The 21,699-nt window shown below is 49.9% G+C and overlaps 3 protein-coding genes and 1 pseudogene across 3 annotated transcripts; 1 reads left to right on the top strand and 3 right to left on the bottom strand.

Annotated features, from left to right (window-relative positions):
• The first annotated feature begins 1,040 nt into the window (after positions 1 to 1,040).
• Positions 1,041 to 1,842, top strand: LOC116933983 (annotated as a pseudogene).
• Positions 1,843 to 5,528: 3,686 nt separating this feature from the next.
• On the bottom strand, positions 5,529 to 7,391 carry LOC123470452. The gene is made up of 2 exons (XM_045170709.1): positions 6,920 to 7,391; positions 5,529 to 6,748 (listed from the first exon to the last, which is right to left on the bottom strand). The coding sequence occupies exons 1-2, from the start codon at positions 7,389 to 7,391 to the stop codon at positions 5,529 to 5,531; spliced, it is 1,692 nt and encodes a 563-aa protein (XP_045026644.1).
• Positions 7,392 to 7,754: 363 nt separating this feature from the next.
• LOC123470449 lies at positions 7,755 to 9,080 on the bottom strand. The gene has a single exon (XM_045170708.1). The coding sequence runs from the start codon at positions 9,078 to 9,080 to the stop codon at positions 7,755 to 7,757; it is 1,326 nt and encodes a 441-aa protein (XP_045026643.1).
• Positions 9,081 to 18,216: 9,136 nt separating this feature from the next.
• On the bottom strand, positions 18,217 to 19,011 carry LOC123470446 (secreted RxLR effector protein 161-like). The gene has a single exon (XM_045170704.1). It carries the CDS (start codon positions 19,009 to 19,011, stop codon positions 18,217 to 18,219), a length of 795 nt encoding a protein of 264 aa, XP_045026639.1.
• Between the last annotated feature and the right edge of the window lie 2,688 nt (positions 19,012 to 21,699).

Genomic DNA, 21,699 nt, shown 5'->3' with positions numbered 1-21,699 from the left:
TTCCGCCACCAAATACCAGTACTTCCCAAGGAAACATTACACCTAACACGCTCAACTCCACCACAAACGCCATCAATAATCCCCTACCTTTCACGCCGTAAATCAAAATCGAACACATCCTGACAGCGCTAAGCCAACCCAGCAACGCTATCGACGGAGACGAAATAAGCCCCGATATCATACAATACCCTTTAAGAACAATTTCCGCGCATGGAAAAGTGGAACATCACGACGAGGATTGCGACATTACACAAACAGTACGCCCATCTACTCCGGCAAGAGCTGAAACACATAAGCCCAGCGTACCTACAAGCAGGGCAATAATCGCTTGGATAATAACGGAGCTAGAGAGCACCCCATCCAAACAGCAAATCCATCCCCTCTGACGGGCCATTCAGCGTGCTTATTTAGAGACGTGTGACCATCATTCCCACTTTCCACTTCAGCCCCACTTTTCAGAACTATTGCACAACTTAATCAAACTCGCGGAAAAGAAGAAACTCACGAAAGCTCTACAACTGTCGCAGCACGAAGCGAACGAGCTGCAGTCAACGAAATAAGATCCATTCTCCACTTTGTGAAAATAACGGGTCAATTCACGTTCGTAGCGCAGACGTACACCACAGTGCTCCGGAAACAAGCGAGTACCAAACATACGACACGACAAGAAACCTACTCTCTCATACAGCCACTCGAAATCCTAGCAATATCTCTGAACAAAAAACACCGGATCGGGATCACGCTATTTTGTACAAGATTCAGTCAACTGATCAAACCCCTGTTCGACCTCAACAACGTTACACCCCTTCCGTCACTTTTGAAGATCAGAATCCGATCCCTCGTTTTCCAAATACGTACGGACCAGTTTATTATCCCCCACAAAAGACACAAAATCCTCACAGTCTGTCATGCTGAATCAACTGCAAAATTTCTCAGGCAGCCCCGCTGTTCGCTTCCATCATTGGATTAAGCTTTTCGACAACGTCGTAGCCATATCAAACTGGGACAACGCAGAAATAATCAGTATGCTGTCAACTAAAATGTCCGTCGAAGGCTACGACTTACTACGAAATATCTTGGAATCCATCGATACTTACGAATACGAAGATATCAAGTTGCTCTTCCAAGAAAATTACCATGGATCCGACATCCATGGTTACATGCATGGTGACATCCATCTCTCCACACACCAAGACATTGACTTTTATCAAAACCAATTCGACGACATAGAGCGGAAGCCAAAAGAAATTATTTTAAATTATGCCTACAGACTTAAAAGTTAAAACGCTATACACACGTGCCAATCCCTCCAACAACCAGGAAACGCCCGAAGAAAAAACCACGCAACTAAGATTACTTCGACAAAATTTTTTGCAAGGACTGGAACAAGAACTTCAAAACATCGTAAGACACAAATCGGTATCAACATTCAAAGGACTCGTATCTATCACACAGAAGTACGCAAAGCGCGTCGAATCGGATTCGATAGAAAAAGACAAAAGGATATTTGTTAACGCGGTAGCTAGCACTCAAAACGAAACAGCTATCTTACAAGCAATCGAAAAACATAGTGTATACATAAACTCAATCGCATCCTGCGTGAAATTAGCCACCACTGAACCTGCTCGACAAGAAACAAACACATCGCCCGTGAGCGGAAAAATTGACCGTTTAACGGACGTCATAACAAACCTCGGCAGCATCATGCAGACTAACATTCGCCAAACAAATGAGATACGTCAACCACTCAGAAATAACTTCAGCTATCCCCCGAACCAATCAAGACACGGAAATTTCTCAAACCACGCCCCCAAAACAGTTTTAATCGCCAAGGCCCAATGAACGGATTCCGACAACCAGTCGGAAACACTTTCGGTAGGGCTAACGAAAATAGCTCAGGTCAGCAAACTTTCCAACGAAATAGGTCAACGCAAAATGCCGCTGGGGGCTCAAACCGCGGCCTCACCAACCACAGCATCGAAACTTTTGATTTATAAAACGGCAAACGACCCCAGAGACGCCACCTACCTGTTACTTTTGTCAACCAGTAGGCCATGTAACGAAATTTTTCCCCAAGAAGAAAAACTTAATTAAGTCTAACGAAACTGATGCTTCACCGAACCAGGGAAACGAATAAAGACCAGCCATAAAATGGGGTTAACGAAGAATAGGTCATTAAGCCCTAAAACCCTACCATCAGTCGTAAGAATTACAGTTTTCAGTAAATTAGTAGCCCCTTGACTTTCTGTGAAAATTCACGATATTCCGTTTAAAGCATTATTCGATACGCGTGCAGCGCGGAGCCTTTTCCATATGGATATTTTTAATCGAATAGCGTTGGAAGAGTGAATCGCTGTGAGTCCGACGTAGAACTATACGATGTACACCATAAAAAATTTTTCATGTTAGGGTTAGTTTCCCTACCAGTTGTTTACGGTGCAATATACTAGACAAAGAATTTATCGTCACGAACGGTATATCAGAATCATGTACATTGGGTCTGGACGCCGCAGACAAACACGAGTTTATTTTTGATTGCCGCTCTAAAACTATATTTCTTGTCCGTGACAAACCGGAAGGTAATAGGGAAGTTAAAAAAAAGGGCTTATTACCGACGAGCCAAGAGCCGGCGGTCAACGTAGCCATGACTCTAGTTAGAAGGGTTTCAATTGCCCTAGATCTTCTCAAGTTATAGAGACCGGATTAAAGGAGCAGGGTGATAAATTAGACACTAGCTCTCTCTTTTTATTTTCCCAGAGTATGGATTTACCAGAGGGAATATATTGTAGCGTTCACGCATCATTCGTAAGAGAACTCTCGCCATCCGTTATAGCTGTAACGGATAGACAAACGACCGACGGAAGTGTCATTCGAGCGTCATCCGATTGCTGATACATCGAATTTGCCGACTGACTCTTTCCCACGCCTGAAAGACTATAAATGGGACTGTAGTGTAGACCTTCGTGGCCAGTAGTTTAATAGAACAATTATGTTTACTTTGTGTAGTGCTTGAGTGTTGAAGAGATTAAAATACATCGAGATTGATACACCGAACCCATCGGCGATAACTCGTTACATGGTGGAGATGCAGGGTAGACCTTCCTGTTAAAATAAGGTAAGATCATTGGGCTGGATTCTGAGTTGTTGGGGGACGAAGTGAGAGAGTAAGAAACTAGGAGGCAGGTGCTGTTGAGAGGTCCTTGGAAGGTGTGACCAGCGGGTATTGGTACCTTAAATTGCTTGGGTATAGGACCACAGGGCTTACCGAGCTTCTTATTCGTTTGAACGTCCACAACTCAAGTAAGAGAGCGGATCTTGTATTGTTTTTTGCGGGTTAAAATAGGTCTACCGGGGGGATCGTCGATCCTGAATGATCGGGTGTAGATGAATACTCGTCCACTGCGGCAAAGTAAACGGTTAAGGGGGATTGAAGCGTCACCCGAGGGCGAAGTAAGGGAACGTAGGGGGGGGGGGCCAACGTAACGAAAGCTCAACCGGAAGTTACGACCAAAGTTTGTGTTAGTACTGGGACGCAACCCTCTCTAGCGATTAGTCACCCCGCCCCGAGCCTCGGAGCTGAATCAGGGAATCTGGTCGGGAGTTCTGGAGAGAGGGCGAATCGGGGGTGCAATTATCGGAAGTTCTTGCTACAGCGGAGGCCGAGAGACCGCGGTCTAGGGGAACGGACGGTTGTGGATCCAGACGACTCGGGAGAAGAGGCGGGCGCAAGAGAGCGATCCGCTACCTATCCACCCCTGCCAAGTAGTAGGGCCGAGAGTAGGCTTAACTTGGTGGAAGCGAGGATAGAAGGGGCCTACTACACGGAGTCACTTCAGTGGGATTCCGGCGACCTAAGAGAGGACGCGGTAGGGCTCAGGGCGACTCCCGAGGCGGAAGAGAGCACCAGTCAGGAGGGCACGGTTGGAGAAGCCGACCCATATCCTCGGGAGAGTCATCACTTGCAGATTCGGTAGATGAAGAGGAGCTTGCGAGTGAGTCGTCAAGCAGTTCAGCGGTTTCTCGGGCCGCGTCACCAGTAGTCATGGCCCAACGACCACCTGTCCCCCAATTGAAGTACCGGGCTCCTCCGATCTTCTACGGGGGGAAGGATGAGGATGCAGTGGATTGGCTAGAGCGTTATGAGAGTACGGCTCTCTATAACCGCTGGGGACCAGCTGAGATGGCCGAGAATTTTGGGATACAGCTGGATGGGGTGGCTAGGAAATGGTTTCTCTGCTCGGGAGCGCCGGCGGTGTGGCGGGATACACCGGCAGTAGCAGCAGAACCGGGGGTGGTGGCTGTGCCTGGGACAGACGGACTACGAACGAGATTTCTTAGGGCCTTCCAGCAGCAACATTATGGCCGCTATCAAGAGGCAAAGTTACGACAGCGGAAGCAAGGGATAGACGAATAACGGGTGGAATACTTCTACGACGGCATCGATTTGTGTCGGAGGGTAGACCCAGGGATGTTGGAAGAGGCAAAAGTGGACTATCTGTTTTGTGGTTTGAAGCCTACCCTTGTCGAGAAGATCTGGGTGACTAGCCCGAGAACTACAGCGGAATTCTTGACTGTGGTTCAGCTGCACAGGGAAGCGTCGGAGTTGGCTATTTGACTCGAATGGGCCGTGAGCGTGTTGGGACCAATGAAGGGGTTACCTCCTCCAAAGGAGGAAGCTGGGACCGAATTGAGAGACCTGGTGCTGGAATTGAAAACTGAGATCGCCGAGTTAAAACGCGTGTCAAAATCTCCCAGGCTGGAAGGTGGACGGGGAAACTCGGGGCGACCTCAAAATGATGTGTCGTTCGCCTCTCGGACTTCGGACGGGAAGCCTATCTGTCATAATAGTGCCAAAGCGGGGCACATCACTCGTTTCTGTACGGCGCAGAAGGGCCAAGACCAGAAAAGTGCGGCCCTGAAAGAAGATGGGATGGGCGGTCAGCGGAGTGATCGTCGAGACGAGGGAGAGAACAGATGGAGAAACGATAGGCGTAAGGAAGATGGAAAGGCCTGGCAGGCTAGGTGATGGGACTCCGAAGAAGATGACCGGAACACCGAGGGCATGGTGTCGGCCGACGAAAACGGCTCAGGAGAGGCGGCCGTACTGCTTATTGACTCTTTCCGCCTGAAACTGAAGAGGTAGTGTGCCGGGGAAAAAGGATCAAGGCCGTGATTGACACTGGAGCGGTTGTTGTAAACTAACCGTAAGATAACGATCGTTCGAAAGGCGATGCGAAAAACGATCAAAACCGTACGGGCAGGGCGCAAGAACTTGTATTAAACTTTAAGACGCAGGCGAAAATAAAAATAAAATGAGGTGACAAAAAATGGCGACCAGACGCTACCGTTGCAACGTGACTGCCTCGTTAATACACGTCATCCGATCACTTACGCAAAAACAAAAGAATAAAGATGCGCGAATTAGATAAACAATAGATAAAAAAGTAGGGGTAATTAAAGGCACGCGCGAAGCCCGGCCGAGTTGCCATGGCAACTCGGTAACACAGCCGGCCCTGCTGCGGTAAACATTAAGCAGCACTAAAGGCTTCCAAGCGACATAATCGCACAACTGGGCGGGTGTAGGTCTTGCCGGACTTCGTAATGATTTCAGCCGCGCGTACTACACCATCAGAGCCAGGTAAAACTCTGGCAACACGATAAATTGGCCAGTGTCCGCGCGGCGACTTTGGATCCACCATAAGCACCATGTCGTTCACCTCCAAGTTGTTTCGCGATCGGGTCCATTTGTTGCGGGTCGTGAGGGTCGGCAGGTATTCCCGTAACCACCGGCTCCACAAACGATCCACGATCTGCTGTGCATGAAACCATCTTCGGCGAAAACATTTGATTTCCGGGTCGATGACGTCAGCGGGCAAGTGGGGATTGGGGCGCCCCAACAAAAAATGATTCGGGGTTAACGGCTCGAATTCTTGCGGGACCGCACCTAGATCCGTCAACGGTCGATTGTTGAGCAGGCCCTCAACTTCGATGATGACCGTTGCAAAGGTTTCCTCCTTCACCGTCTGCTGACCGAGGATAGCGCGCAGGGCCTCCTTGCACGAGAGAACCAGACGCTCCCAAACACCTCCGAAATGCGGGGCAGAAGGCGGGGAGAAGTGCCAACGAATTTCTTTCTGAGCAAGTTGGTCAGCGATTTTCACGTCGTTAAGGCGGGTAACCGCCTCACGCAGCTCACGTTCTCCTGCTGTCAGATTGGTACCGTTGTCGCTAAAAACATCGGTCGGGGCACCCCGACGACTGACGAAACGGGTAAAAGCCATTAAAAAGGAATTCACATCCATGGACGGGGTAGTTTCGAGGTGGATAGCACGGGTGGAGAGGCAGGTAAAAAGTGCAATCCAACGATTTTCTGTTCGCCGGCCAATTGAAAAAGGGAAGGGACCGAGGAAGTACACTCCAATACGGGTAAATGGAGGGCTGAACGGTTGGACCCGCTCCGCTGGAAGCGGGGCCATCATCGGCTGAAACGGCTTGGCTCTCATGCGGGAACAGTACAGGCAAGTCGTGATGACCGACTTTGTTGCTTCGCGTCCTTTCAAAACCCAGTAGCGAGCACGAACTTCCGCAAGAGTGCGATCAGCTCGTCCATGAGCCACGGAAATATGCGCCCAGCGTATGAACAATCGGGTGAGCGGCTGCTTGGGTTCCAGAACGGCAGGATGACGGGCTTCAGCGCTGATGGGGGCATTTTCGAGGCGGCCACCAACACGAATGATTCCGGTGTCATCTAGATAAACGGCCAGTTTCAGCAACCGAGACTCCTGGCGAACGGACTTTGCCTTCCGCAAACTGCTTAAATCGTCAGGGAAGGAGTCGCGCTGCGAAACACGAATTAAAAGGAGACGGGCTGACTTCAGCTCGTCCGCACTCTGCTGCCGGCCCGTTTTCAACTACTCACTTTGTCCGGTCGCTGCTTCTTCATGATTGCCATCCAGAAAAGACCTTTCTCTGGCACCTCTCCGATGAACGAGGATCTGGATGTTGCGAACGAATCTTTCAATCCAAGCGGCGATGCGAATTAGGCGATGTAGATTATCGGCTCGTGCCACGTCATCTACTGGCCCGCTAGGATTGGCGATTAGGAAACAGCCAATAGACTCGTCTTCGTGGTCGATCAATTCTGTCGCTGGAATCTGGGCCGGCCATTGCTCGGGCGGCAAAACTAGAAACTCAGGTCCACGGTACCAGCGATGATTTGGATCGAGCTCGGACGGACAGAGACCACGACTGCATTCGTCTGCTGGGTTAAGTACACCAGGAACATGTCTCCATTGCGGAGGGGTCGTTGAATCCAGGATCTCAGCTATTCTGTTTGCGACGAACACGTTGTAACGACGATGGCTGGCATGGATCCACCGAACAACAGTCATCGCATCAACCCAGAAAAAAACATTCGATATGGGCAGAGTCAGCTCCTTCAACAGATAGTTTGCTAACCTGACTGCTAGCAAAGCACCTTGAGATCCATCTTCGGAATCGAAAGCTAATGGATGGGAGCAACTCTTACTTTTGCCATTACGAAAGAGACTTCGACCTCGCCAGAGGTTTCAGCTCGAAGATAAATTACAACACCGAAACCATCTTTCAAAGCCTCCGAAAAAGCGTGCAACTTTAAAGAACGATACGCCGACTGGGGACTAGTCAAGAAACTTCTCGGAATGTTCAGCAGTTCGAGCATCGGCAGATGTTCCACAAAGCGCCCCCAACGATTTAGAATATCGGCGGGCAGAATCTCATCCAGCCACCTTTGAGTTGCCAGATGTCCTGAAGATGATTTTCGCCACCAAAACGACGGGTGCTAGGAGACCAAGGGGATCATAGATGCTCGAAATTGCAGAAAGAATCGAGCGTTTTGAAAAGGCCTCTTCTGTCTTCTTAAAACGAAAAACGAACTCGTCTCGCTCACAACTCCACAGATACCCCAACGTGCGCTCGGTGGGCAAATCGTCGAAATCTAGACCGAGCTCGGGAAACAGACGAGAGGAAGACAGAAGTTGGTCCAACAACGAACGCGAAGAGCTCAGAAACTGGACGAGGTCGAAACCAACGAGCTTGAGTAGTTCAACCAGCTTCTGACTGATGGAAACGCCTTCATCCACTTCGTCGAACGACGACAACAGGTTGTCCACATAAAAGCTGGAACGAATACGCCTCGCGACTTCCTTCAGGTATTCGGGCGCATCCTTTTCGAGGCGCTGAAGGGCAAAGCTGCAAACCGTTGACGATGAGACAGCACCGAAAATGTGCACCGTCATCTGGAATTCCTGGATAGGATCTTCGGTTCCAGGCTCGCGCCACAAAAAACGAAACATCGTGCAATCTGACTCACGAACCAGCACTTGATAAAAAATTTTCGCAATGTCCGCAGTAACGCCAATTCTCCTTTCACGGAACCGAAGCAGCACGGCCAATAACTGCGTGGTGAGATCTGGACCTTTCAGCAGGATGTCGTTGATCGCGGTTCCTTTAAACAGGGCAGCAGCGTCGTAAACGAGACGAATCTTGCTAGGCTTCGTTGGATGTCGAACCGGATGATAAGGAAGGAACCACACCTTGGAATCGGGAGCTGCAGAAGTGATTTTCACTGCGTGGCCGCTGCAAAACACCTCCTTCATCTGCGCCGTAACTGCTTGGCGAAGGTCGTTGTCTAAAAGAAGTCTCCTCTCCAGTGCGAAGAACTTGCGACGTGCAAACTCTTTGTTGTCCGGCAACTTCGGGCAATGCGGGCGAACAGGAAAGCCTACTTCGTAACGCGTTCCAGTGTGCCGAATGGTCGATTCGAGTTGGTCCATTGCGACACGGTCTGACGACGACATAAATGTACTGGGGGCCTCACGAACTGGGAGAGATTGGGTTTTCCAAAACCTTTCGACGCACTCTTCCAGCTGCTCGATCGTTCCCAGCTTAACGAAATTTATGCTTGGATCTTCCACTGCCGGTAATGGATAGGTCTTTCCAACAACGCACCAGCCAAATGGGGTGAGCACAGCATTAGGACCCCGAACTCCAGTTGGAGGGCGACGATCCTCGATGTTTAGATGGGCGTCTTGAACGTCCATCCCGATCAAAATCTGGACTTCACCAGCGTCTCGAGCAGGAAAGTTGAGGTCACGAAGATAATCGAACGAAGCGAGAACATCTTTTATCTTGCGTTGCCCAACATTTAGACGAGGCACAAAAAAGGCGTCGGAAACCTTGTAGCTTTGGTCTCCCTCTAGCGACGACACGGAGAAGCCCACAAGACGAGTCTCGACGACCGGTCTTTCCCATGAAAGGTTCCAAAACGAATTTTGCGTGGCCGGCCCGTAGGACCAAGCGCATTAGCCGCGTCTTCACGCAGAAGGGTAGCTTGGCTCCCGGTGTCGAGTAGGGCGAAAACTTCAAGAGTCCGGTAACCCGCACGAAGTCGGACGGGAACCACGGCCAAGAGAACATCAGATGTCAAGCGGGGAGCAATGGCGAGTGTTTGAGGTCCTTGAAAACATTCTTGGCCTCCGACGGATGACGGGAACTGACGAGGTGTGCTTTTTTTCTCAGGAAAACTTCTCTCCGCACCATGCAAAAGCGAATGATGACGTGCACGGCATACGGTGGATTCACAAGCGGGTTTTGAACGACAATCCGCACTGCGGTGCTTTCCTCCAAGACAGTTGAAACATACGCCTTTCTCCTTCGCAACCAGCGCTCGTTCACTCGGCTACTTCCTCTGTAATTCGGGGCAAGAAACAAATCGATGAGCGCCGCCGCAGCCTGGACACTCGACATCTACGTCTTTCGCTACTTGGGTGGCTAAGATGGTAGGGGGTGGACGAACGGGTGGCGGTTTCAGAATTGCAGGTCTGCTTGAAGGGTGCTTTTCAATGGCTGGCTTGGGAAACGTAACACGCTTTTCACGAAGATCAATCTTAGGCGCCAACTCGAATGCCGAACGAGCCATCCGCTCCTCTTCCACGACCTCTTCCATGAACCGGTCCAAGTCGCTAAGGTCGACACCTTTCGGTAAACGCTTACGTGCGTAACGGGCCCAGCGATGGCGAAAGACAGGTGGCAGCTTCTTTACTGCCTGATCAATATTAGCAGCACTCTTAAGATCGTGCTCCAATCCCCCTTGTTCCAACACCACAACAGCTCCGTGCAGCTGATCATAAAAACTTTCAAGCGTCTGGCGATCACCCGGCTTGACGAAGGGAAGACTAAGAAGATCGTGTATTGGACAGCGAGCGATCTGCTCGCTCGAACCGTAGTGCTTCTTAAGATAGGCAAGAACCGCAGTGTACCCACGAGGAGCCTTTAACAATGGGGAGATGCGGCGAAAAACGCTAGGGCCAACCCACTCGGTAAGAATGGCCAAACGCTGGGCATCGTTCGGAATGACGTCGTGGACGAGGGCTCGAAATCTTGAGGCAAAGAGAAGCCAATCTCGAGGGTCGCCATTAAACGGTGTCCTACACGTGAACCGAGGCGATCCTCCAAACATCCAAGGCATGGGCGCTGCAGCGGGTAAGGCCGTCGGTTTCTGTCCCAGATCTTCGATCCAGCTATCTGCGCTCTTGTCGGACGGCCCGGTGGGAAGCAGCACTTTGTCGCGAGGCCTACTCTTCGGCAACGGAATATGGATATCGTCATCTGGTTCACTGAAAGAACTCAAGGAGGTCGGCGAAGGCGAAAGAACAGACCTCTTTGACAACTTTTCGTTCATACGAAGACGTGCGATTTCTTCCTCGATTTTCCGTTCTTTTCGTTTGGCCCCGATACGAATCTTCTCCTCACGTAACTTACGGGCTAGCTCGTTCAGAAGGTCATTTTCAGTCTGTTCTTCTTCTCGCCGCTTGCGGGCCAGTTCAAGGTCGAGTTCGGCAGCAAGGCGTTCTCTAGTCAGAGACGAAATGGAAGAGCTCCGCGAACGATGAGAAGACGAAATGCTGGCGGCAACCGAAGACCTTGAGCTGGCCAAAGAAGACGGGCGGCTACCCTCGGCCTGATGACGACTGCCACTAACGAGATAGACAACCACTTCGGTGTGAGAGACATCTTCCTCACGGGAATGGTGAGATGTACTGGTAGGCACACCCCGCGAGGCAGATTCGGGTTGACGGGTCGACTCAACCACACCGGGTCGAGATGTGCTGACGGGCACATCCAGCGGGGCGAACTCGGGTTGACGGATTGACTCGACAGAACTGGGGCGAACTTGAGCTCTCGTGCGGGTCGTTGCTCTAGGCGCTGGTTGTTCGGTATCATGGCCGGGTGTGACGGGCTGTGGCAAGTTCTTCATGAGCCGTATTATAATCATGACGCAAATTCTCCAACCAAGTGTCGTCGGTGACACCCAATTTTGCACAATAACGATGATGGTAATACATACATTGCTCATAATGATCGTTGGCCTTCGTGAGGAGATCGTTTGAGTAGATGGAAGGACCTGTCTCGTGAATCACCATCTTGACTTTATTCACGTTGCGGGTGAAATTTCTCCGATGATGGAAACGTTTGCTGATCAAGGTTGCAGGATCGAGACGACTTGTCGAATCTGAGGCGAACGAACTAGTCGGCGAAAGGCCTCGAATAACAGCATCAGGAGCGGCAACGATCAAATCAACATCACGAAGCTCATCTTGAGTAGCCATGATGAATTCAAGAGAGTGGACACGATGCTCGGAATGAAAAAAGAAAGGCTTGGAGAACCACTTAAACACTGGCACGTAAAGAAAGCTTTTGCTCAAAATCCGGGAACTCTGACCGTTACCCTTCCTGGGCTGGTGGTTGATTCAGCGTTGGGATGTAAAGAGACAAAGGCACAAAAGAAATATCCAGTGACAAAAATGAACGACGAAAACCCAATGACGAGAACGAATGGTGAAAATAAAGGGTGAAAAACGAATGGCGAGGATGAATGTCGAAAAACGAATGTTGCGTTTAAGTTACCAGGGTCGAATCTTCCCGGGTTTCGGCACCAAAAATGTTGTAAACTAACCGTAAGATAACGCTCGTTCGAAAGGCGTTGCGAAAAACGATCAAAACCGAACGGGCAGGGCGCAAGAACTTGTATTAAACTTTAAGACACAGGCGAAAATAAAAATAAAATGAGGTGACAAAAATGGCGACCAGACGCTACCGTTGAAAAAACGTGACTGCCTCGTTAATACACGTCATCCGATCACTTACGCAAAAACAAAAGAATAAAGATGCGCGAATTAGATAAACAATAGATAAAAAAAGGGGGGGGGGAATTAAAGGCGCGTGCGAAGCCCGGCCGAGTTGCCATGGCAACTCGGTAACAGCGGTGGTGTCGGTGGCGTCTCCGAGCTTGCAAGAGAAACTAGGAGCTCGTCGTATGGGATGGGATGGACCGTCGGTAGTCATGGTAAACGGCCAGAAAGCTCCCCCGCTGGGAGCTTTCGAGCTAAAAATCGAGCATAGAGGAATGAAGGCCAGTGGAAAAGTAATTCTATTGGAAATGAGAGGGATCGAGTTACTGCTGGGCAACGATTTTTTGAGCCAGTTCAAGCGGCTCTATATATATTACGTCCCGAATAGCGCTGAATTATTGCTCGGAGAGTTACCTATTTACGTAATCGAAGAACTAGAGGCCGTGAACGCACGTAGATTGGTCACGAAGACGGGTAGAACGCTTCCGCCCAGAGCCATTGTTCCGGTGGAGATAGAAGCCACGACTCTCAATGAGGCAACGTGGATGATTGAACCTTCGGAACATCTGGCTCGAGCCAAGGGGGTGACGGCGGGTAAAGTGCTGGTGTCGGATCATCCGTTAGGACAAGTGTTGATGGTTAACTTAACCAATCGGCGTGCCTATCTAAGGGAGGGGACCGTTTTGGGGCAGATCGAAGCGGTTGAACCCTCCATTGTCACCGTGTATGAAGGGGGGAACGCCAGATTCGCTGGGCGACGATGTGTGGGAGGACTCAGCTGAGTGAAAAGTGGCTCAGATTCTACGCCGCGAGTGACCTCTATTCCTCGTCAAGCTTTTCGGGCTCAAGTAGCATCGACGATTCCCCCTGCTGATGTGGAGAAGATGGTTGAGCTACTCGAGGAATTTGACCCTAGTTTTGCTTTGAAGGAGGGAGAACTGGGGGTGAGCAAGATTGCAGAGCATCGTATAAATACTGGTACAGCCATGCCGGCACATCAGTCTCCCTACAAGAGTGCTCAGAAAGAGAGGGCTATTGTGCAGAAACAAGTGGACGAAATGCTGAGCCGAAGTGTAATTGAACGTTCAACAAGCCCGTGGGCATCACCTGTGGTCTTAGTGATGAAAAAATAATGGATGAAAGAAAGGTTGGCATTTTTGTGTCGACTATCAGAGCCACAACGCCATATCAGTAAAGGATGTTTACCCGTTGCCGAGGATCGAAGAGACGTTTTATCGGATGGGGAACGCTAGCATCTTCTCGACGTTGGATCTGGAGAGTGGGTACTGGCAAGTACCACTAAACGAAGAGGATAAGGTCAAGACGGCGTTTGTCACCCCCGACGGGCTTTATCAGTTTCTGGTTATGCCCGTCGGGTAGGGCTCCGCACCGGGGACGTTCCAACGCATGATGAATTTGGTTTTAACCGGTCTGAGATGGACGATTTGCCTCGTTTACCTGGATGACATCATCATCTACGCGGCTGATGCGGAGGAACACTTGGTGCGAGTGCGGCAATTGTTGACCGCCCTGCGGAAGGCCGGGTTGAAAATTAAGCTGGTGAAGTGTCAGTTTGGGGCCAGCGAAGTCAAGGCCACGGGCCATTAGTGGGGATGGGGTTAGGCCTGACCCAGAAAAGATAAATGCGGTCGCAAACTTTCCTTCTCCGTCGACCCTATGCAAGCCGAGTGAACAGTTGAAGTGCGTACGTAGTTTTGTGGGGCTTTGCTCGTATTATCGCCGGTTCATTCCTTAGTTTACACACACAGCCAAACCCCTGACGGACATGTTTAAAAAGGGTGGTTGCTTCGTGTGGGAAGAGTCGCAAGAAGTCAGCTTTGGGCTGATGAAGCAGGCTCTAGTGAGTGCGGCCACTTTGGCCTATCCCGATTTTACAAGGCCTTTCGAGATACACCCTGACGCCTGCGATTACGGTTTAGGAGCGGTGTTACTACAACGCATAAATAACATCGAGAGGCCACTGGCCTACGCGAGTCGCCTCTTGTCTCCAAGTGAGTCGCTTTAGTTTGGGCCGTCAAGAAATTTCGGATTTACGTATGGGGAATGGATACTTTGGTGGTGACCGATCACCACGCTCTGTGTGGGCTTCTAACCAAGAAGGATCTAGCCGGACGTCTAGCTCGCTGGAGCCTACAGCTTCAGGCATTTCTGCTACGGATCATACACCGTAATGGAAGGCTACATATGGATGCATATGCGTTTTCCCGCTATCCGGTCGACGCACCGCAGGAGTTCGACGAACAGCTGCATTGTACTCTAGCTGCCTTCAGTGTTGACACTGAAAGTAAGAGTGAGTTTCAGCAAGCGCAGCAAGTGGAGTGGGACCAATTCTTCGCTGGGCTGTAGAAAGGAAGGAAATACAGCCAGTATCGCCTTAAGGACGGTCTGCTGTTCCAGACCAAGGTGGTTGACGACGACCTCTTACTAAGGCTATGTGTGCCTCAATCCTTTAAGAACGAGATAATGCGCTCTTGCCATCATGACATTACTGCCGGCAACCTATGTGTCACTCGTACTCTTGATAAGTGAGGGGTAGATACTACTGTTGGGCCTTGGCCGAGGACGTGCGTGATTTTGTGCAGGCGTGTCGGGAGTGCCGATCCCGAAAACCAGTCTACCAGCAACCAGTGGGGTTTATGGAAATTAAAAGGAGTGAACGTCCATTTGAGAGACTGGGGATGGATATTCTGGGACCTTTTCCGCTGTCCAAGAGTGGGAATAAAAGTATTGTTGTAGCCTTGGATTAAGTCACCAAGTGGGCGGAGACTCGAGCTCTACCTTCAGCAGATGCGTCGGAGGTGGCAGATTTTTTGGTGAAATGTGTGCTGTTAAGACATGGAGCTCCACGCCAACTGGCGACCAACCAGAGGCGTTGCTTCACTGCTGAGATAACTCAAAAGGTGTTGCAGGCCCTGGAGACGAACCATCGCACGACAACGGCTTACCGTCCCCAGGCCAATGGTTTGGAGGAAACTTTGAACCACACCCTAGCTGACATGCTGCCCATGTATGTCAGCTCCGACCATAAGGATTGGGACAAGTTGTTACCTTTCGTAACGTTTGCTTACAACATCAGCCGACATGAAAGCACGGGACGAACTCCATTCTATCTGGTGTACGGAAGAAAAGCTGTTCTCCCCATCGATGGTGCTCTGAATGCGGATCCGAATTCGGCACCCCAACCTGACCGGGATCCGTCCGAGTGGGCGGTGGAACATTTTCAACAGGCCCGATTGGAAGTACAGGCTCACATGGCTGCTGTGCAGCAGAAGCAGAAAACAGTTTACGACGAGGGCCGGAGGAGGCAACGACATATCTGCCTTGAGAAGAGGTACTCATCTACAAGCCTATCAGAAAGGTAGGAAAATCTGAGAAGCTTTTACATCGTTGGTTGGGACCGTACACGGTCGTACGACAAACCACCCCTAGTAACTACGAGCTGCGGCTGGGCCGAACGGTTAAAACAGAAATCGTTCATGTGGAACGTATGAAACCGTTCGTCGATTGCATAAGCATTCTGACGCCGGAACGAGAAGCTGCCGTTGGGAGCTCATCGGGAGTCCGCGAACCTGAAATAAGAGTATTGAACCAGAACTCTCCGGGTGACACTCCCGCTGTACGTGATGAGCCGTCACATGCTAGATCCATCGCACCCGAAGTCGTCGGCCTTCGGCGCTCTACAAGAATACGGGAACCAAGGAAAACATTCTTATTGGCCTTTCCGTTCATGTTTTTACTTACCCTAATGTCGGGTCCGGGTCCGGTAGCTGCCAGCGAAATCGTCGCCTATCACGTGGTGATCTTCAAGTCGGGAAGAGAATTAGCATTTTCCGACTCGGAGTGGGTAGTGGTGACGGATTTTACGTTTGATCCAGTGGACCAAGTGATAAAATCGTTATACGAGTGGTTCGACATTCGAATGAATGCCATGTCCGATCACTACGACGGAGCTAAGTCTCAGTTTAAACAGGCATTGCAACAACATGTAAAAGAACGGGCACAAGAAGAATTGTTGAAGTTGCAGAAGATTCATTAACGCTGGAACGAACTAAAAACAGCCGTCGGTGTACAAGAGTCCAGAGTGAAACGTGGCCTAGTGGATGGAGGTCGACTTCTTAACTGGCTTTTTGGGGTCTCTACCCAAGAAGATCTTGAACACGTGAATGGCCGGATCAGCAAGCTTTCGACGGAGACAACATCCATTGTGCATGCCCTGGAAGTTCATGCCTCTCTCATTAACGAGACGCTGTGGGAAACTAAGGCAAGTGGCGACGCCGTAGCCGAGCTACAGACGGCTTTTGCAAGAATCGAACGAGAGGCCTGGAAAATGGACAACAAAATGAACGGTGTGGTGAAAGAGATCGAAAGGAAATGAATTGCTACCACGAAAGTTGGAAATGCGTTCCGTCAAATTGGGTCCGCCGTGGGATGGATCGAAGAGATGATGGATAATTTTGCCGTTGGATTGGCTGCTATGGCTATGGAACGTCTACCAGCTACTCTTTTTCCACCGCTGCAAGTTCAAGCCAAACTGAAAGAAATTAAATCTGTCCTGCCGTCAGGATGGTCCTTGAGTCCATCCATTCAGAAATGCGATGTCTGGAAGGTGTACACTGAAGCTAAAGTAGTCGTGACCGCGGTTAATAATGGTCTTTTTATTCATTTATCTGTTTTTGAGTTTCCTTTTCGTTTTACATTCTATAAAGTAATCAGTTTGCCACGCCCTTTAGGCAATGCCACGCAAGGTGCACAATTTTATCGTCTTTCACCATTCCTAGCCGTAGCAACTGATAGACAAGCCTTTGTAGAGTTATCAGCAGACGATGCATTTCGTTGTTTAATGTCACCGACTTTAATTTGTCCGATAAGTAGCGCCATTAATCGGAAACACAGGGAACCCGGGTGTGCAATGTCTTTATTTGTAAAGGACGAGGCCCGTAGTCGCACCCAGTGCACGACTCATGTTTCACCTTGGCTTGGCCAACAAACTGTATATCTGGGCCATAGTAGGTGGGGTTATTCAACTACTGAAGATACAACAATAACGATAACTTGCCCACAAAGTCGTGAAAAAGGTAAACACTTTAATTAGAAGAAAACCTTTTGATGTCTTTGAAGTTCCAATGTCGTGTACCGCACACACGGATAACTGGATTTTTCAAGCAAGCTTCAGGAAGAATGTCAAGTATGCACTGAACAACTTGTCACTGCCGTCGCTCACTGAACTTGAAAAGGTAGGGCAAGTTTTGAAAGCGCCCGAAGATAGTGAGACTATACTAGAAAGGGAAAGGGGGGCAAGAAACCAGAATAGCCAGCCGATACTGACGCGCCGTGCGATGATTCAAGGTCGCGTAGCCCTCATGGGGGAACATCTCAAGGAAGATTAGAAAGCTAGACGGGGCGCGGGGCAACCCGAAACAGTTCGGTACCCTTTTGAATTAATAGCGGTTATGGCGAGTTTATTCTTTGGTTTGGGAGCAATTCTATTCGTTCGTTTGCGCCAAACCGGGCAACCATAAAAGCCTTGACTCAACTGTTGAATATAGAAATAACAGGGGCGTTTCGTTAGTTTCGTTCTTTATTTAAGCTAGCCATCACATACAGCATGTGAGCTTCTCTCTGCCTTCATCAGTAGGGCTTCACTTGATTATGCATCAATATGCACTGCACGAATATGCAATACACAAATATGCAATACGCAAATATGCATTAGAACTTCTTACCTTCAGTTTACACAAGAAGAGACAGCAGTAATTAGGATACGGGATTACGGAGTTAATCACTAAAATAAAAGGACGGTAGTACGTCTTTTTTAGTCGTTACTTAAAAAGGGACGCACACAGACGTCGCACACGCAGACATTAAAAAATGCGAAAGCCACCTAGTGGTGTTGTTTGAATTATCGTATCGAACTCTTCCCCTTAATGTAAACACACTTTAGAGATACTTCCCCTGAAGCAAAAAAAAAGATTGAGTGAAAGAGAGGAAAAGAGAAGAGTGTAAGAAGAAGTAACTTTGAATTATTTTAATTGAAATTGTTCGACACTTGTTGCGGAGCCGGTCGGACGCCTACGCGGGACCTGTTCAGCTGAAAGTAGGCCGTCGGTTGAGGCTTGGTTAGACAGTCTGCCAGTTGGTCTTCGGACGGAACTTTGATCATTTTGACAGTACCGTTCTCCTGTTGAGTTCGTATGTAATGATGTTTGGTTCTAATATGCTTGGCTTTCTCGTGAAAGACCGGATTTAGCACCATAGAGATGGCACTATTGTTGTCGCAGAGAAGGGGAGTAGGTTCCGGTTGTCTGAACCCTAACTGATCGAGAAGTTTTCTCAGCCAGACAATAGCACGAGATGCACGGCCGGCGGCATAATACTCTGCCTCATAGGTTGACTGAGCCACTGATTTTTGCAAGTGACTGGTCCATGAGATTGGGCCGATGTTGAGCATGAAGAGCAGGCCACTGATGGACCGACTGGTGTCGGGACAACCTGCGTAGTCCGAGTCGCTGTAGCCAGTGAGAGTATTGTCCTGTGTCCCGTCATAACGAATGCCATAGTCTGAGGTACCAGACAAGTAGGAAAGGATGCGTTTAACTGCTGACCAAGCGGGTTTTCCTGGGTCTTCACCGAATCGGGAGGCCGCGTTTACTGAAAAGGGAATGTCGGGCCGAGTCATCCGACCGATGTACAGGAGGGCGCCGACTGCGCATCGGTAATATGTCGAATCCATTGGAGGCCGACCAGTGTTCTTCGGGCAATCGGCTCTGGTGAGACGTGAGTTAGGATCGGTGGGAATTGTCGAAGGGTTACAGCCAGTCATTCTGAATCTCTTGAGAACTGTTTGAATGTAGCTATTCTGGTGGACGTAGAGTTCTCTCTTTTCTCGATCTCTCGCAATTTCTAGTCCGACAAAGGTGTCCGCGTCTCCAGAGGTCATTTAAAAATGCGACTCTAGGTACTTGATGATTTGAGCAGCCTTTTCCTTTGTCTTGGTAGCTATGATCCCGTCGTCCACCCAGATGCCTAGGATGGTGTAGTCGTCGGGATTCTCTCCTCTGCTGTAGTAAAGACAAGGGTCGGCCGTCGAGCGAGTCACGCCAAATTTTTCCAAGGAAATGGTTGAACTTATCGTTCCAATTCCGAGGCGACTGCACCAAGCCGTAGAGTGGTCTTAACAGGTGGCAAACGAGTTCCTCTGTTCCGGGCTGAACAAATCCCTCTGGTTGCTCCACTAGTAGATATTCTTTTAAGTCGCCGTACAAGAAAGCAGTCTTGACGTCGAGTGTGTGGAGGAAAAGATCGAGCTTTGCGGTTAGGGCAAGCAGGGTTCTGAGTGAGTCGTGCTTGATGACTGGGTGTACACTTCGTCCTGGTTGTAGTCTACTCCTGGAACTTGTGAGAAGCCTTTGGCCACGAAACGAGCCTTGAATATTTTCTGCCTCGTTCTAGTGGCCGGTTTGATTTTAAATGTCCACCTTGACTTAATTACTGAGTGACCGGGAGGAGGAGTGATCAGCTCCCAGGTGTTGTTCTCAATTAAGGAGTTGTATTCCTTGTAAATGGCTATTTTCCAATCGTCTGCGTCCTGGGTGACGATTACGTCTCGGTTGTGGTTGGGTTCTTCGTCTTGGTCGAGAGTGGCCAACATGCTCACCATTTCTTTCTTCCTTCCTTGTCGTTGGGACCGACGGGGTAGAAGGACCAGTGGCTCGACGGTTGGCTCTACTGCTGCTGGGGAAACGATTGGCTGTACTTCTTCTTCGGCGTCCGGTCGGTTTTCCTCAGATTCGTTGTCATTGTTTCCGAGTTCCATTGGCTGCCGTTATTCGGGTGTGTTGGCTGGCTCGTCATCTACTGGTTGCTGTTCACCGTACTTTTTACAAGTGGAGAATACGTCAATCCCCTTTGGAACATCGATTGTGGGGATTCGAGGCTCGTAGCGATGCTCAATGGGGGACACGTCGCGACTTGTGTTGAATTTGCCGGTAGAGGGATCCCAGTAACGGTCTCCGTTTTGTGTTGGCGAGTTGCCGACGAAGAAACACAATTTTCCAACGGCAACGAGTTCTGGTGCAGCTCTTCTGGTACGAGGACGTAGAACTCGGATCTGAATTTCCGTAGATTCGACACGTCTGGTCTCTCACCAGTCCATGACTCGAAAGGAGTCTTGACGAGACAGGTTGTGGAGAGTGATCGATTGAGTGTGTAGACTACGCAACTTGCTGCCTCCGCCCAGAGGCTGAGAGGAAGACAAGTTGTCTGATGCGTAATTCCCTTTCGTTTGGGCCATGGATCAAGTTTGAGGTATTCTGTTCCTCCGTCAGTTTGAAGAATGGTGACCAGTTTGCCTGTCTGAGCGTGGACAGAGGCGATTAAGGCTCTGGAACAATCCGATGCCTCGGATTTGTGCTTAACGAAGTAGATGCTTCGATAATTGCTGAACACTTCGCGGCAGCAGACGTAGTACCTGGCTCAACCGATGCTGTCTACTTGCATTGGGCCGCATATGTCACTGACGACCGGGGCTCCGATACGCGATTGTTGGGAAGTACTATGGGGAAACACCTTCCTGGTCATCTTGGCAACGATGCAATCGTGACATTGCTCGAGCGGCTCCCTGTCACGTGAAGGAAGATTAAGTCCAGTGACTGCTTTGCTGTCGGCCATCTTGACGATAAGCTCGGAATGTTGGTGGGCGAAACGTTCGTGCCAATCGCGAAGGAAAATTGGGAATGATGAGCGGACCAGCATGGCGACGTCTGTTGAGAGAGCGAAGTTCAGTTGATAGAGTGCTTCTTGAACTCGTTTCGCCGTCATGATAAGAATGCCACGGCGAGTGATGAATGCCTCTGACTCATAGAAATGGACGAGTGACTCGTCATTGGTAAGCGCTGCGACTGAGACGAGGTTGACGCCTATCCGTGGTGCGTATAGAACGTCACGGAGAGTGAAAGGTCACGAGTCGCCATTGATGATGGGAGTGATGGATACGTTGCCGATGCCGAGTACCTCCACTCGATCCTGACCGATTACATTGATCCACCTGGTCCCTGGAAGAATATCCTTGAACTGGCTAAACAGGTTTTTTGGTGGCACATGTTTTGTGTGGCTCCGGAGTCGAGGAGAAATTCGGTGGGGGAGGTGATGTAGTGACTTGCGACCTTAGCCGTGTCATCTTTCGCCGGTTTTTCCTTTCGCCATGAGAGATCGACGGTGGCTGACGATGCCTCCTTGGGTTTCCAGCTGGGGTAATATGGTTCGTCGTACAGATCGTCCCGGCAGTCGTCTGCCTAGTGACCCGGGCTACCGCAATTGATGCATCGCCCTCTCTTCCGTGACGAGCCGTTTGAATCTGCGAATCTAGAGTTACGGCCTTCTATCGGTCGGCCTCTACCTCTTGGTCTGCTTCTTCCTCCTTGAAAGCGTCGAGAGTTTCCACGGCCACGGTCCTGGGAGGGAGCGTGAGTGAACGTCGATTGAGGAGCGGGAATTTCGCCGAAGAAGGACT

Source organism: Daphnia magna, linkage group LG3 (assembly GCF_020631705.1).
Source record: "Daphnia magna isolate NIES linkage group LG3, ASM2063170v1.1, whole genome shotgun sequence".
Taxonomy (NCBI): domain Eukaryota; kingdom Metazoa; phylum Arthropoda; class Branchiopoda; order Diplostraca; family Daphniidae; genus Daphnia; species Daphnia magna.
The sequence above is the reverse complement of the archived record's forward strand: the minus strand, read 5'-3'. Positions and strand labels throughout refer to the sequence as shown.